The sequence below is a fragment of the Maylandia zebra genome, linkage group LG17 (genome assembly GCF_041146795.1).
Source record: "Maylandia zebra isolate NMK-2024a linkage group LG17, Mzebra_GT3a, whole genome shotgun sequence".
Classification (NCBI taxonomy): Eukaryota; Metazoa; Chordata; class Actinopteri; order Cichliformes; family Cichlidae; genus Maylandia; species Maylandia zebra.
Genome location: NC_135183.1, coordinates 18,558,483 through 18,574,270, shown reverse-complemented (window position 1 = coordinate 18,574,270; position 15,788 = coordinate 18,558,483). Strand labels below are relative to the sequence as shown.

At 39.2% G+C, this 15,788-nt stretch overlaps 1 protein-coding gene across 1 annotated transcript in view; it reads left to right on the top strand.

The window, feature by feature from the left end:
• cpm (carboxypeptidase M) overlaps nt 1-4,801 on the top strand; it is a 29,276-nt gene extending 24,475 nt beyond the window's left edge. Inside the window, exons 8-10 of the mRNA XM_004564835.3 lie at nt 821-973; nt 1,058-1,206; nt 1,467-4,801. Coding sequence (XP_004564892.3) covers nt 821-973; nt 1,058-1,206; nt 1,467-1,736 — 572 coding nt within the window. The 3' untranslated portion in view covers nt 1,737-4,801. The remainder of the gene's footprint in view (nt 1-820; nt 974-1,057; nt 1,207-1,466) is intronic.
• Nucleotides 4,802-15,788: the final 10,987 nt, after the last annotated feature.

The window sequence follows — 15,788 nt, the reverse complement described above, 5'->3', positions numbered from 1 at the left end:
ATATATTGCCTCACATGAAACTTTTGGTAGACTGTTTTTGAGCTCTTAATCTGTGACAAACTTCATGCTTAATTTCAGCAGTAGAGAAACTTTTTTTTTTCTTTAATTGTCATGAATTTGAAACTCGTTACCAGAACCTTTGGAAACTACTGCAGGTTAAACAAGACCAAACAAATACGCCGAGTCACCATATAATAAAAGAAAAATCCCCTAGCTAAGCAGCTTTAAGACTAGGAACAACCCAGAATGCATCTCTCACAACTAAAAAAGAACTTCCTGCGATTTTTCAAACATAATCTTCATTGAAAAATAATCTCCTCATATTTGGAGAGAGTTTCTAACGACAGAAACTCGATGAGGAGCTGCTGAGCGCTCAGCGCCCGTGCAGCCCGCTCTGGTGTCATCCTGCAGAAACCTGATCGCAGTAACCTTATCACGTATGTGGGAACTGTGCACGGCTCGAGGGGTTCATTTGATGGTCACAATGGAGATTTGACTCTTGTTGTGCACATTCATTAGAAACCGACAGGGATCCTGTTTTACAGTCATGAAAACCTGGTTATTCAATCAGGACTACTCCAATAGACAGCTTATCTGAGGTTACTCAAAATTAAGACATAAAGATCAAATGCCTTTTAGAATCACATTTAAAAAGATTTTGAATTTCCTTAATCTTCTGACAGTTCATGGACCAAACGTATTAACTGATGTTTAAAATGGTCAGTGAAATATTTGTAAGAGTAACATCTGACCATCTGTGCTGCTGCAGCTTAGTCTCAGCATCAGTGTGGACCTGAATGTGTTTGAATGTGTGCATCAGGTGGGATGCAGGATTACAACTATGTGTGGGGGCAGTGTTTGGAGATCACTCTGGAACTGTCCTGCTGCAAGTATCCTCCAGCCAGAGAGCTTCCTGCTTTGTGGAACGACAATAAAAAGGCTCTGCTGGCCTACGTCCAGCAAGTCCACCTGGGTCAGTATGTCTCTGTCTTTGAGTCCACCTGTCTCTATTGAAGCAGTATCAGTACTTGATAATAACCCGGTATGTGGTGTTCAGGTGTCAAAGGTCAAGTGTTTGATGGTTCAGGCGAGCCAGTGGAGAACGCAGTGGTGGAGGTCAGAGGTCGCAGGAATATATGTCCATTCAGAACCAATCAACATGGGGAATACTACCGTCTGCTGCTACCTGGGAACTACACATTCACAGTAAGACTTTACAGCCCAGTGCAGCTTATTCTTCAACCTAAATAAACATTCACTGCCACATGATGTTTGTTTTGTGAGTTATGGTCATGTTAGAGTAAAAACTAAAAACACAATAAAGCAGGGTGTACTTAAGGTTGGGCATACATAAATAAAGCTGGGTATCATCTGCATAGCAATGAAAATGTATACTGTGTTTCTAATGATATTGCCAAGGAAGCATGCATAATGTATGTCCTGCTCTCCCATATCTTTTATTGTAGGTAACATATCCAGGTCACGAGGTTTTGACAAAGACTCTCAGTGTCCCGTATGGTCCGGATCAATACTCTGCCCTTAAACACGACTTCCTGTTACGACGCATAGCCCGAACGACTAGACGGACTGTGGGTAGCACTACCCAAACTGATGCCACCCCTACCTGTAACTACACTTTACAACAGAAGGCGGGCGGAGCCATGAACAGGCCCACGTGGAGCAGCCTGGCTATAGGGCTCAGCATGGCGGCAGTGCTGCGATCCCTGATCGACTGAAGTGAAATTGCCAGCCAGGTTCAGTTCCTATCGACATCAAACCAAACACGTACATCAAAACTGTGACACAATGTCAACTGCAGCCTTCTGAGGAGACACATGGAGCAGGAGTTTGACAATTCCTGCAAGCTTTGTTGCCCCAAACAAATCTGAGACCATGAAACCATGAGATGAAATTTAGTGGAGAATACTGTGATGGTCAGAGCTAAAGTGGAGCACCCAGGTTCATAAGCATAGAAGTTACATACTTCTGATATGGATAACAGGAAACATTTGCAAAAGACATTTTCACATGTAGCAGTAGAATGAGGACCAGACTAGAAGTTAAAAACTTATATGAGCCTTTATGTTATATGCTAGCACAAATTTTAACCAAAGACCCAAACAACCCAAATGGCTGCTTTGTTAAGATCACTAATGGGTGGTGCCTCAAGGCCCCTTATTATACATAGCTTTTCCTTACAAAGTGTACAATGGCATGAATCATCACTTAGCTATTCACGTGCATTATACGCACATAACTTGTCTGCTATTGTACGCAAAGGGAAAATGTGTATTCCATGATTGGCTGGCAAGCAGTTTCTGCATGTTGCTGGCAGTCACATTGGTTCCAAAAAGAGGGCTGTATAAAAAAAACTCTCCTTGATATTGCTTTGATTTGTATTTGACATGGTCACCTGTATTTTTCATGGAGGACACCAAATGGTCTGCAAACATTCAGCAACTACCAAGTGTGTGTCACATTGTTAACAGTTTGCTCACAGAGTAGTTGGCAATTGTTTGCAGACAAATTGTCATCTTTCACGCAAGCTATGGAAGACCAATGCAATTGTAAGGAGGTTTTTGGTGCAGCAGCATAAACCTCTTTACACAGGCCTTATTCACTCAACCCTAAAAACACCACATATCAAAAATGTCACACAAAACTTGAATATGGGTGCTAAGCTATGTTTCAAAGTGCTGACTGTTATTTGTGTTTTCCTTTTCAGTGCTTTTGTAGATATCTTGAAGTACTGTTCAAGGCATATCAGATTGACTACAGCTTTCAGGTATATGGAAATTTAATATATGAAAAATCCCAAAATAACAATTTCATGGCTAACTGGCACTTTAACCACCATGCCATTAGTAACATCTCTGTTTGCACCACTGTTACAACCCTAAAAGCTAATAGCTAACTGTCTAGCCAGAAGTGAATGCGCCCCTCAGATAGCTGACTTAGCTTGGTCATTAAAAACACAATCATTTCACATTTAATATAAAAAATAACTAGACCTTTTGGAACAGTTTATGGTTCATCTTGGAAGATTCTAAAATGCAGCTAACAAGGCACAATAGTTTCTTCAGTTTTATACTTTCGGTTGCCTTACTTTGAGTAATGCAGCTGAGCTTTCAGTTCATATGTTGTTGTTCATATCAAAGCAAGCACTTGCACAGATTTACACAGTTTTCACACCTCAAGGATGTTTTAAACGAGTAATAAATATCTGTAAGTATCTTTTTTATTGCCTTAATAATAATTGAGAAAATAGTAAAAAAAAATCTTATGAAGGCTAATTGTTCAGTGAGATGGGATTAAAGAGAAATGGGTGTTTTTATTAAGATTTTGAAAAGAAGACAGAGTAGCAAAAAATATTTCCTGCACTTCAACAGGAATAAACAGCTTTTAAATGTAGATTTATTCAAATGGCAGCTTTCTGTTTTGTTTTGTTTTTTAACAATTAACATTTACACAGCAGAACAAAGCAGGAGGATTCAACCTCTCTGGTAAGATGTGATTTTTATTTTGTATGTAATTTTATATACGAGGAGGTGCAGGGGCACTTTAAAATTAGCACTTGCAGGGACTAAATGCTGTTTTTAGAAAGGGGGCAGTGTTCAGGACATGGCAGTGTGGAAATGATGATTTTGTGTGCTGAAGTGTTTCCAGTGACGCTGCGCATTACTCAGATGGTCAGGCTGTTTTCATTTTTTTCTGCTTATTCCATTCATTGTTACCAAAGCAAAATTAAGATGTCACAAGATGATTTATAATATATGTAAAACAATTCAAATTCAATTCTATTAGTTTTATGCTTATTCCACTGGCCTCTTTATTTCTTTTATTTATCGTGTATTATTTAATTTATTTATTTGTTTTAATATTAGATTAAGAGATTAGATGAAGAGTTAGGTGGACGAAGTACAAAGTATAACCTGAAGTGCAAACAATTCAAAAGCACCACCTGGTGGAGCCAATGCGCAGCAAATCTGTCAACTTCAAATTCTCTTACTGTGTCAGTTATGATGAGGTTTATTTTACATAAAGACATAAAGACTTATAACAGTTGTCCTCTTTGAAAACCAACAGGAGGTTAGTGATGCTGATTTGGCTGCTCAGTGACACAGTTGGCGATTATATTTGCAGCACTGCTTCCATAAAGCTGTCCTTCTCCGACTCATAACACACAGTAAGCAAAAATGAAGAAATCCTCTAGCAAATGAAAGAAAAAACGATACTCCTTATAAATGCAGAATTTGCCTTAAAATAATCCACATTTTAGATTTTCTTCTGGATCAGAGTAAACCCGAGATACTTGTGCTCACAGCCATGACAGCACTGCAAACAGGAAGTGTTAAAAGCTAATTTGGCACATTTTTGATGGCCCAAATTTCAAAAAATACAGCATAACATGGCTCAGACTTTAGCCCAAACATTACACTTCCTGTTTGTATCCCTAAAGCAACCAAATTATGTTGCTTTCTAATATAAATATTAGAAGGTTGGGACCCAGAGTTCTATCTAAAACCCCAGGATTTAAACCTGAACCATCAGCCTCAGCACATACAGTATCTGTACACCGTTTAAATTTATATATTTATATACAGTCTGTGACACAACAAAGACTGTAAATCGATTTAAACTCCACACAGAGCAGCTCCGAGTCCTTGTACCCACCCTCAGGACACAAACTCAGCATCCTTCTGCAAGTTTTTTTCCCCCAGATTTAAACATTATTCCTGCCAAATGTCTTCTTTTTTCTCACTTTTGTACTGTTTTATATTAAACATGCTTTATAACAGTCCTCTGTGCCATGTTGGGAGTGTTGTGACTGCAGGCTTCGGTCACTTTTTTTTTTTCTTCTGTTTCAATAAAATTAAAAAGTAAATTCTGTCTCAAAGCCGACCTGAAGCAAACTTGTTCAAACTTGTTCTTGATGGAAATGGTTTTTACGTCATCTGCTAGTTTTATTCTTATCATCTTCGTTCTCTTGTGTGGCTTTTTTTTTTAATCTGTATGGAAGCCAGGAAGTGGATAATAAATAAACTTAAATATTTTAATGATTTTATGAAAACTGTAAGACTGAAATATAAAACATTTGAGATTATTAAAGTTTTTTTAACACAGAAGTAGGGGTGGGCGATATAAGCGATATGCGATAGAAACGATATAAATTTGGCCAACGATAGAGATTTTGACTCTATCGCGATAGCGCATGTTGATGATGTCATCAAGCTGCGCCTGTTTTGGTCGAAAGCATTGCAGCGGCTAAAACCATTATCATCTGCAAATTATGCCGGGCGACAGTCATAGCAAAGAGATGAAGCACTTTTGAAATATGAGGAAAGCCAAAACCTGCTCTTCCTCCACTTCCGTAACATTGATTCATTAATGTTGAATTCTCTCGCAGCTGTTCTATTTCCATGTCGTTGTAGTATATTAATAACTAACCTCGTATTGTGGATGAATAATCTTAGTTGTTCTCCTGACTGAAGTTTGCCCCGTGTATAGCATCCTGCTATGCGATTGCATTTGTCCCTGACCACCAGAATCCCTCACGTTAACTTTTATCGAGTGGAAAAAAAGTTTCCAGCTTCACTGTGCCAATGTTATGCTAACATAGCTGTGTCGCTAGCAATCACGTAGCACAACATTATATACCAGGTAGTCCAACTTCAGTAAACCTACAAACGCCACTGCTGTTTAGTTTTCTGTCTTCATTTATGTTGAAAGTGGTAGCAGAGCTGTACGTTTTAATTAGTTTCAAAAATCTCTTTCAGAACATGGTATGAAATGTTTAGGTGTAAATTAGCGAGCTAACTTCCTGTTAAATTTAAAAAATTCTGTTTTCATGGATGTAAAACTTAATTGTTACACCTGATAAAGCAATGATTTAATTAAAGATGAAAGAATTTAGACCGTTTTTAACTCTCAGTGTTCGTTTGACTTTGGGACCTGAAGTGGACGGAGTTTTGGACCCAGATTACTCCGCGAAGCTCCTCACTACAGCAGCCGTAATGCTCTGACAATCCATCAAGCAGTGCGGCTTACCAAAGTTGTACTAAAACATTTTTTAACAGATTTCTGCACGCCAAAATCAGTTCGAGATCAGTAAGCACAACCAGAAGTCATACATAAGGCACACTCTCAATTTTTGAGGAAATTAAAGGATTTTAAGTGTGCCTTATAGTGTGGAAAATACGTTATACAGAAGAAAAGAATATATCGTGATATATATCGTTACCGCACGTGCTTCAAATTATATCGCGATATGAATTTTAGGCATAGCTGGACTGGCCATCGGGCATACCCGGTGGGCCTCTGGCGATTTTTTGTTTTTATGGGCTGATCGATTTTTTTTTTTTTTTTTTTTTTTTTTTTTTTGGAAGGGTATAAATAATGAAAGGTGTTGGATTGGCCAATTGCTCATGATCGACTCTGGGCTGGACCAATTACAGCCGAGGAGGTCGGATGCACCCTCCCCCTTGTTTAGCAATCTTATAGACGAACTAAAGAAAATGGAGAACAAAAAAAGGAAAGGAGGTGCAGAAAAAATTATGGCCAAAAAGAAACAAGCCCTTCAGGCAGACGCTGCCAAATGTGTAAAAATAACTGAAGTGTTTGGTGGTAGCTATGGCATAGCTTCCACAGATTTAGCAACATCAGCAAGTGGTGGACCAGCAGGTGGATAAGGGAAAGGGGAGGCAAGAGGAGGAGAGACCCGAGGCGGCCGCCGGTCATAGTGGCAGAGGAACTGAACTTCAGGTAAGAAGTTATGACCTGCTGTCTATCTGTGTCAGATATAAACCAAGTTTAGTTGTAGTTTGTTTTCGTTGTGCTGACTTTTTACAGTCACTTAGAATAACTGGTACTGCATACTAGCTAGCATGACGATGTTTATATACTGCTGGGCGGGTGCTATGAAGTTACTGATAGTGAATTTTATTTTATGCTTAAGGTTAGTTTCTCAAACTCCTCAAAATCTTAACTAATTGTGCCAATCCTTACATGTTGCACCAGGCTGATTTATCATCAAAAGTGGAGAAGTCTGTGACAGAGGAGACAGAAGAGCAGCAGAGAGAGATGGAGCAAGAGAGAGAAATAAAAGAGCAGGAGAGAGAGATGGAGATGGAGAGATGACTATGTCATCCATGAGGGATGCATTTGACATATGTTTCACATATTATAGCCCAACAAGTTACTTATAGCAATTTAAATACAAGCAATCAGTTTTTGGCAAATACCGGAAATCAGTTTTTGGCAGACAATCACTTTTTGGCACAACACCGGCTATTTTTTGTGTTTCTTTTTATCGCTGTGTAACCGAGTTCAATTGAAAGCCTGCATGCGCTAGTACCTCTTGCCACAAGTTCCCAGAATCCTTTGCGGTTTTACCCCTGAATGGCGTCACATTTTTGGTGGGCCGGTCTCTTGTCAAAATGCCCGGGCCGATTATTTGTCCCAGTCCAGCCCTGATTTTAGGCCATATCGCCCAGCCCTACACAGAAGGTTAATATATTTTAAATCACGTTGCCCTCATTACAAAATTAAAAGATATAATTATTATTATTATTGTATAGTTAGAAGAGGTAATACTTTGATGTAAATTGCCTAATAAAATAAAAATAAAATTACATAATTTTAGAATTATATTTTACTTAACTGCATGATAATTTAACTTAGTTAAGAAAAGTTTAACTATGTGGTTACAATTTTAAAATGTATTTAAATATTTCAGACATTTCAGGTCCATTTCTTCATTTTTGGTTCAAAAAATGTTCAGTTTAATCCACTCAACAAAAGTCTTCTTTTAATCTGCTTTAATTAAAACTACAGGGTGGGCGTGGGCAGGTGAGGAGCAATATGGCGTCTCTGGCACAGGTGAGTTTAGCCGTCTATATTTGAACACAGTTTACTGAAACATAAAAAAAAGAAAACATTAAACTTGGTGAACACACTGGTTTATCTGACCTATATTTTAGGTTGAAAGATGAAACGAACATTCAGGAGTAACTTCTCCTGCTCTGCTGCTACTTCTTTGAAACTAAAATATGCTGAATTAGCCAAAATTAGCCTGCAGTGTATCCGCCCATGCATAGACAGCTGTCTGTGGACCCCAGCAGCAGAAAACTTAGAAATGTGATGATTTCCAAGCAACTTCTGAAGCCTCTTGTTTTATGATTTATGTTTTTGTCTGTGATGATATTTGTGGAGACGGGACCTCTGTTCACTCAGATCTTCTTTCACATTAAGTGAAATTTCTTTGTGTTGAATTTGTATCGCTTTAAGCTGCTGAAGGAGAAATCAAAGTAAAGCTGCAAGAACTGTGCTGACGGGCTGCCTGCTGGCTACGACTGTCAAAATCATCGATGACTAATTTCATAGCTGACACGAGGTATCTAAACTTTAGTAAGGAATGTGTGTACTTTTGACACCTCTGGTTAGCATTTAGTGATCAATTTCAAGCATATTTGTTTTTTGCTTGTTATTGAACAAATTCACTTCACTACTTTTCACTATCTGTAACATCAATGCACATTGTTCCATTTACTGCATATTGCACTTTATTCATGTCTCTCATTCCACCTGCATCAACATTGTAAAGTTTGTCACAAAGAGATTTATATATTTATAAATACTAATATTTTCCATTCCATTCTGTTCTGCTTTTTTATTGCCCAGATTTTAGTAAGCCTTTGTTAAATTGTCTGTTATATGTCAATAGATACATATGTCACAAATAAAAGTGTCTTGTAAATTATGTTTTTGTAAAGAATTTTCTCCCAAAATCTCTTACATGCTAACTGTAACGTGTTATTTCTGCTAAAACCTGAACTTAAATGTGTATATGGTGTTTATCTGTTTTTCTCTCTGTTTTAGATGCACATATCAATTTGGAATTCTGCCTCCAAGCCAGAATTGCAGGAATGCACAACATGTTTTTCACTGCCCTCTCTGCCCACTGTCAGCCCTACTGTCAGGGCAAAGATTAAGGAGCATATAAGTGGACACATTAAAAATGCTTTGCCTTTCAAAGGTATGTTGGTATTAAATATACCTCATAGTTAAAGTTATAAATATAAATATAAATTTTCCTGTTCACCACATTTCTTTTTTTTTTTTTTCTTTCTAAATGACATCAGAAACAGCAGTATGCGACATTACGTGATGGCAGAGCTTCAGTTCATCCTTTGTCATTTTTTTTTTTTTTTTTTTTTTTTTTTTAATAAATAGGACAGGGGGAATGAATGAGAGAGAGAGGGGGAGAGAAAGAAAGAAAACCAAAGGGGAGAAGAGACGGTGAGAAGGGGGGGGGAAGAGAGAGAAAAAAAAAAAAACTCCTGGGTCACCTGTATGGAGAAAAAAAAAAAAACAAACAAACAAAAACAAACAGAGGAGACAGCAAACAACAAAGAGCAACATAATAATAGAGAAAACAAAGCACCATCACAATAAACTAGCTAGTCATAGATATCAATATTTACTAAGTAATAAACGATATTGTGCAGCACGCAAGATAGACAGCGCACAGTGTGCTTTGAGGCAGCAGCCAAGAAAGCTTTAGTCCGCGTCTGTGAGTACCCATGTGTGCATACCTGTGTGGATCAGCATGCTTGCATTCCAAAGGTTTCTCCATGTAATGATCTGCTAGGAAGTGTGGGGGGGCCACAGCCCCGTCCTCCAGGGTGTGAAGCGGGTATGGAGGAGATCAAAACTCCAGACATCCAGAGGCCCCCAGAACACAAGAGACCATGGAAGACCAACAGAGGGGCAGCCGCGCCACTGTTCCAGTAAGAGCTGAGGAGAGTCCCAGATGAGGGCTCGCCCAGCAGCCGCGGAGCAGAAGTCAGGGGGAGTTGCAGTGACGCGCCCGTGAGCTCCGCCGGCCCCCAGCTGCGCCTGAGTGACCGAGCCCTAGGCCGAGAGGCCGGGGGCACCCCACCTCCAAAGGGGCCCGAGCGAGCCCCAGGCCCCAGGCCCCGACAAGCGGCCGCCAAGGAGTGAGCCGGTGTGTACCCGGACGCCCACCCCCAGACACAAAGAACCACCAACACACCGACACCTGAGGGAGTCCGCCACCGGCAGGGGAAGTGGTGGTGGGTGGAGATAGGCCTCCAAACCTTGGAGGGCCTGAGGTGTCCCCAGAGAGGTGGCGTCTGATACCCAACCTGACATATAGACACAGACATACAGGCACACACAGACACAAACATCCATTCCCACCCTCATGCTCTCATATGCACTCACTCCACACTCAACCAACGTGGAGACAGACATAAAGAGACGCTGTACACACAATCACACTCCCCAAGCATACTCTACAAACCGGATCTAGGTACCCTTGCCCCTGGAGGGGGGAATTGCACCCAGACCCAGGTGGTGTTACCCTTTTCCCTGCGGTGGGGAGAGGCAGACCACCCCGACTCCGCAGCAGCAGGGAGGCCCCACACCCCAGACCGCAGTCGGACGGCCAACTCCTCCTACTAGCCCTCCCGCTCCAGCAGGCCGCAGAGAATGGGGGTGGGAGAAGACTCCAAACCTCCCTCCACCCGCTCATTGTAGTGTTGATGCATATGTGTTCTAAGGTGCAATTAAAACCCAGGAGGGCATGGAGCTACCTGCCAGAGAGCAGCAGGTAAGCGCATAGTCCCTCCTGCTAACCCTCAATGACTAAGTGTATTTAAAATTGAGAGGTGGGCAACGACGTCAGGGGTGAGGTTCACCACATTTCTTGACCGCTCTTGTGATCCACACCATTTTGCTTTCATTATGAGGATGGCTTGGGTGTTTTTGTTAATATGTACAAACTGATTGTGAGATAAACTGATTGCATTCTGTAGAACTACATTTAAATTATATGTCGTTTTTTTTTCTTCTTTTTTCTCTCTTACAGACAAAATGATATGCCAGTTCACTTTCACTGCCCTGTCTGTAACATGACGGTCGTACAGCATGAGGCATTTATTGTCATGTCAGCATTCAGGCCTGCTCCCCACTGAACTCTCCGTGGAGCCCCATCTCCCTCTCGTTGTCTTGTCTCCAGCATCTAAACCATTTTCTGAATCTTCGGTAGAGCATTCATGTGTTCTACCCTCTGTGCTAAATGGAACTGTGGCTTGTGGAAAGTCCATGAAAATGAAATGCCCTCACTGTGGTCTTAGTCTTCTTTAAAAAAAAGAATTCAAGGCTCACACGATGAGGAGACATTCAAACAGATCAATACAGTAGATGTTTGCCTGGCCTGTCATCTGCAGTGTTTTTGTGTAGAGGGACATCTTCCTCTTTGTTTTTCAGTTTGCAGAGGTCATGGAGCTCTTTTTAAAAGCATGAGCTGACGACCAGGGAATACAGGTCAATGCGATGTTTGACGTTTAACAGACAGATGAAGGCACTGGCTGTTTGTTTGTGTTTTTTATGTGTTGGTGGGGTTTTTTTTCTAGTGTACAGAATTCCAATTAAACTTATTATAAAATGTTGTTCACTTGTTTCCATTTCCATACTTATAGTAAAAAATTTAGTGTAAATGTAACAGCATTGTTTATAATTGTAACTTCAAAATAAAAAGCTTACAGTTGCTATTAACATTAATGTATTACCCTGTAATCAGTAATATTTTATACATTTTACACATTAACCCTCTGGGCTCTATCCTGGCCATTTGTGGCCACTTCTTCTTCTTTTTTTCTTTTCTTTTTTTTTTTTTTTTACCATTTTTGCTGTGTTGATGCAAATGGAATGAAAGGGTCTAGATTGTTTTCAGCTTTTGGCTACTTGAAAAGCATTATGACATTTTTTAATTCCTTGTTATTGACAGTGCTAAATCATGCAATTTAGGTATAATTGCTTTTATTCTAAACTCAACACATAAAAATTATGCTTGTTGTTTTGGGGTTTTGTTTTTTTTTTTACCAAATGACATCATTTGCCCATTTTTAGCCAAACAACCAATTTCACGTAATATTCTTAGTTTCAAATAGGGTCGTTTGATGGCTTACTACACTGTAGTGGACCAAAAGGAGGACACAGGTTTGATCTTAAGGATCTAATAGTTGCGTGTGTTTGTGCATGACATTGCAACGCAAATATGTATTTGCAAGATAGACTGGAATAAATTATGACGCATCAAATATTACACAGGCTGCAGTCAATTTCTGTTGATACGGGCTATTGAGCTTTGGGTTTCCCAGTCAAATTTATCTTTGAAGCACATGCTAAAAACACTTTTACTCAGGTACTTTTCATAACAAGACACCATAGCCAAAATATTAACTCTCAAAAAAATTCAAAGCAGCAGCACATTCAGCAACAAACACTGTTAGAAAATGTGTCCTGGAGTTTATACAGGTGCAGAAAGTGCTACTGCTGTAAGTAAGCCTAACAGCTTCCAGATCACTTTTTTTCTGTAAAGATGGCAAGAAGGGCATTAATGCTCATTTCTACAATCTCCCAAATCTTGGAATACAATGCCTTTGTCCCATGAAAACCACTTCACAGTAGTAGGAGTTCACTAAAACCTACAAATGAAGAGTGATCCTGGAAGAAATAGGGTGCACGCTAGTGACCTCAACAATTGTAAGACAGCCTTGTCCCCGATGCTCATATGAAAAAATAAATAAATAAATAGGAAGATTTATGAAACCATTAGGACTTCACTTTTTTTATCTGAAAGGTTACTGGTAATACATAATAATAATAATAATACATTTTATTTGAGGGCGCCTTTCAGAAACCCAATGTCACCTTACAAAAAACAAAATTAATAAAAGGAACAGTAGTCATAAAATACATAAAATAAGTTAAAATTACAAAACAGAGCGTGAAAACAGATAAAATCAGCATTAAAGCGAATAAGCCAGTTTAAACAGATGTGTTTTGAGCTGTGTCTTAAATACGGAGAGGGAGTCAATATTTCTTAGTGCAGGAGGAAGAGAGTTCCAGAGCCGGGGAGCAGAGCGACTGAAAGCTCTGTTCCCCATAGTGATAAGGTGTGAGGACGAAACAGTAAGATGAATAGCAGATGATGATCTGAGAAGGGGGGATGCAGTGGTGATATGGAGCAGGTCACACAAATATGAAGGCGCAGATTTATGGATACACTTGTATGTAAGGAGTAAGATTTTAAAGTTTATCCTGGCTTCTATGGGCAACCAGTGAAGCTGCTGAAGAACTGGGGTAATATGAGCACTTAACGGAGTGCAAGTTATGACCCGAGCTACAGAATTTTGAAGGAGCTGGAGTTTATGAAGGGACCTTTTAGGGAGAACAAATAGGAGGGAATTACAGTAATCAATACGGGACGTAATAAGACTATGGACAAGGATGGCAGCAGCATGAGGAGTAAGGAAGGGACAGAGTCGGTTAATATTACGTAAATGGAAGTAAGCAGACCGGGTTATGTAATTAATGTGAGACTGGAATGAAAGAGTATTATCAAGTATGACACCCAAACTCTTAACCTGAGGGGAGGGAAGGGTAGGAGCATTTTCAATGTTAATGGAAAAACTGTGGGATTTGGTTAAGATAGATGGTGTACCAACAAGTAAAACTTCAGTTTTATTACTGTTAAGTTTGAGAAAATTGGAGGAGAACCAGGATCTAATCTCAATAAGACAGTTTGAGAGGGAGGTAGGTGGGAGAGATGAATTGGGTTTAGAAGAAAGGTAGAGCTGGGTGTCATCGGCATAACAGTGAAAATTGATATTATATTTTCGGAATATATAACCAAGAGGGAGCATATAAATAATGAATAAAAGAGGCCCTAATACTGAACCCTGGGGCACACCAGCAGAAACAGGATAGAGAGTTGAGGAATGGGATTTAAATTGGACAAACTGAGTGCGGTCTGAGAGACAGGAGGTAAACCAGGCAAGGGGGGTACGACCAATGGAAGCTACACGGTTCAGGAGAGAAATGGTATCAAACGCCGCACTAAGATCAAGAAGGATGAGGATGGATAGGAGACCAGAATCAGCTGCCATCAGAAGGTCATTGGTAATTCTTAACAGAGCAGTTTCTGTGCTATGACTGGGGCGGAAACCAATAGGTATATAGCCTAACTGGCATTTAAAGATTAAAAAAAAAAAAGACTGTAGATAAAATTTTGGTTTTGATGAAAAGGACTGGTGCTAATTTAAAGAGTCAAGGCGGTAAAAGTAGATAATGTTTTAATAAATATAAATTTTATAGCATTTTGTGAACAAACACAAAAGGTGGCCATTTTTGGCAACAAACAACCTGAGAGAGAGTTTTATATTTTTTGCTCTCCTTGAACAAAAACAATAGTGCATAATAATCAGTGTTGACATTAATTGTTGGGGGGGGGGGGGGGGGGGGGGGGGGGTGCAACAAATCTGGCAATCTCTACAAAGATTTTCTTCCCAACTTGAAATAGTATCAGAACAGGCTGTATTCCAACATACAGAAGATAGATAATGAACAGGAAGTACAAACAACAGCAAATAAATAGATAAAACAAAAACAAATCCCAAACAAAAGCAAAGAAAACAAACAAAAAAACAAAACAAACAAACAAAAGATAATTAAAAGACATAAAAGAGGGGTTTACCTTAGGGGTTTTCTAACAGATCTAGTTCATTAATCATATGATACAGATCCAGAGCTTGTTTTTTGTCCATAAACTTTACAGATGAGAAGAAGAGGCAGAGTTCTTTGTGAAGAGTATAAAAGGACAGCTTTGTTTTCAGAAAACGACATTTGTGAATGAAGAATTTACCCATAATAATTATTACATTTAGAACATTTTCAAGCTTCTTTTCTTTTCTTAGAGATCCAAAGATAATATCATTTTTAGAAAATTCAAGTAAGTTTGGAATCTTTGGGAAAACAACGATGGCAGCAGCTGCATAGTTTTAATATTACTCTTTCTGGGTCACAAAATAAACTTTTAAGATATTTTCAGGTGAGAATGTATCTGTGTAAACTTCAAATATCTGCTCGATTTATCAATATATCACATTTTTGCAAAAGTGCTCCAACGTTTTCAGAGACATCTGTTACCCACCACCTCAATAGCAGACCGGGCGGTCAAGGCTCACCAGAGCAGCAAGAACAGCGAACTCCCAGCACATTGTTTTTAAACCCCCCACGGTCTTTCACTACTCAGGTTAAACATGATATATAAGTCACTTAGATAACTTAAAAATGTTATTGTTTGGCGTTTTTTCAGTGTTTTATTTGTTCCCCAATAAATCGGTTTGGCTGAGATTAAACTTATAGTTTTCACACAGCTGAATAAATGTCAAACAGAAAACTGATTAAACAGAAGTGTGAGATGGTAGAGGGACCAAAGAGCAGACAGCTCTTGCACTTTTTCTTCCCTAAAAGAAAATGGAGCAGAGATAGAAATTTTTAAAAAAAACTTTGTATTGATTTATTTTTTCAACAGTTGATGGAAATGCTGGTTCTTTCTGACTCACTCCTACTTCCCACTGCAGCACATTCATGACAATACTGCCCGCCTGTGTCCTTAATGTGGAATTACACTTTGGGTTATGTGTTCTTTCTCTAAAATTTCTATTGTTTGGTCAATTTTCCTTTTGTACCTCAGATTGTTCTGCACCCTGCTCTCATTTACAGCCTCTGTTTCCTGGAATTAGGCAGATTTGTGCAGCTGGAAAGCTTTATGATTGATTATTATTTCTCTGCTTAAACAATGTTGAACTCTTTGTATCGATACCTGAATGTCTTTTGCATTGGATGTGTTTTGCAGACAAGCCCAAGAATGATGCATGACATCAGTTCGTGTATAAATAAAAGATCACATAAAAAAT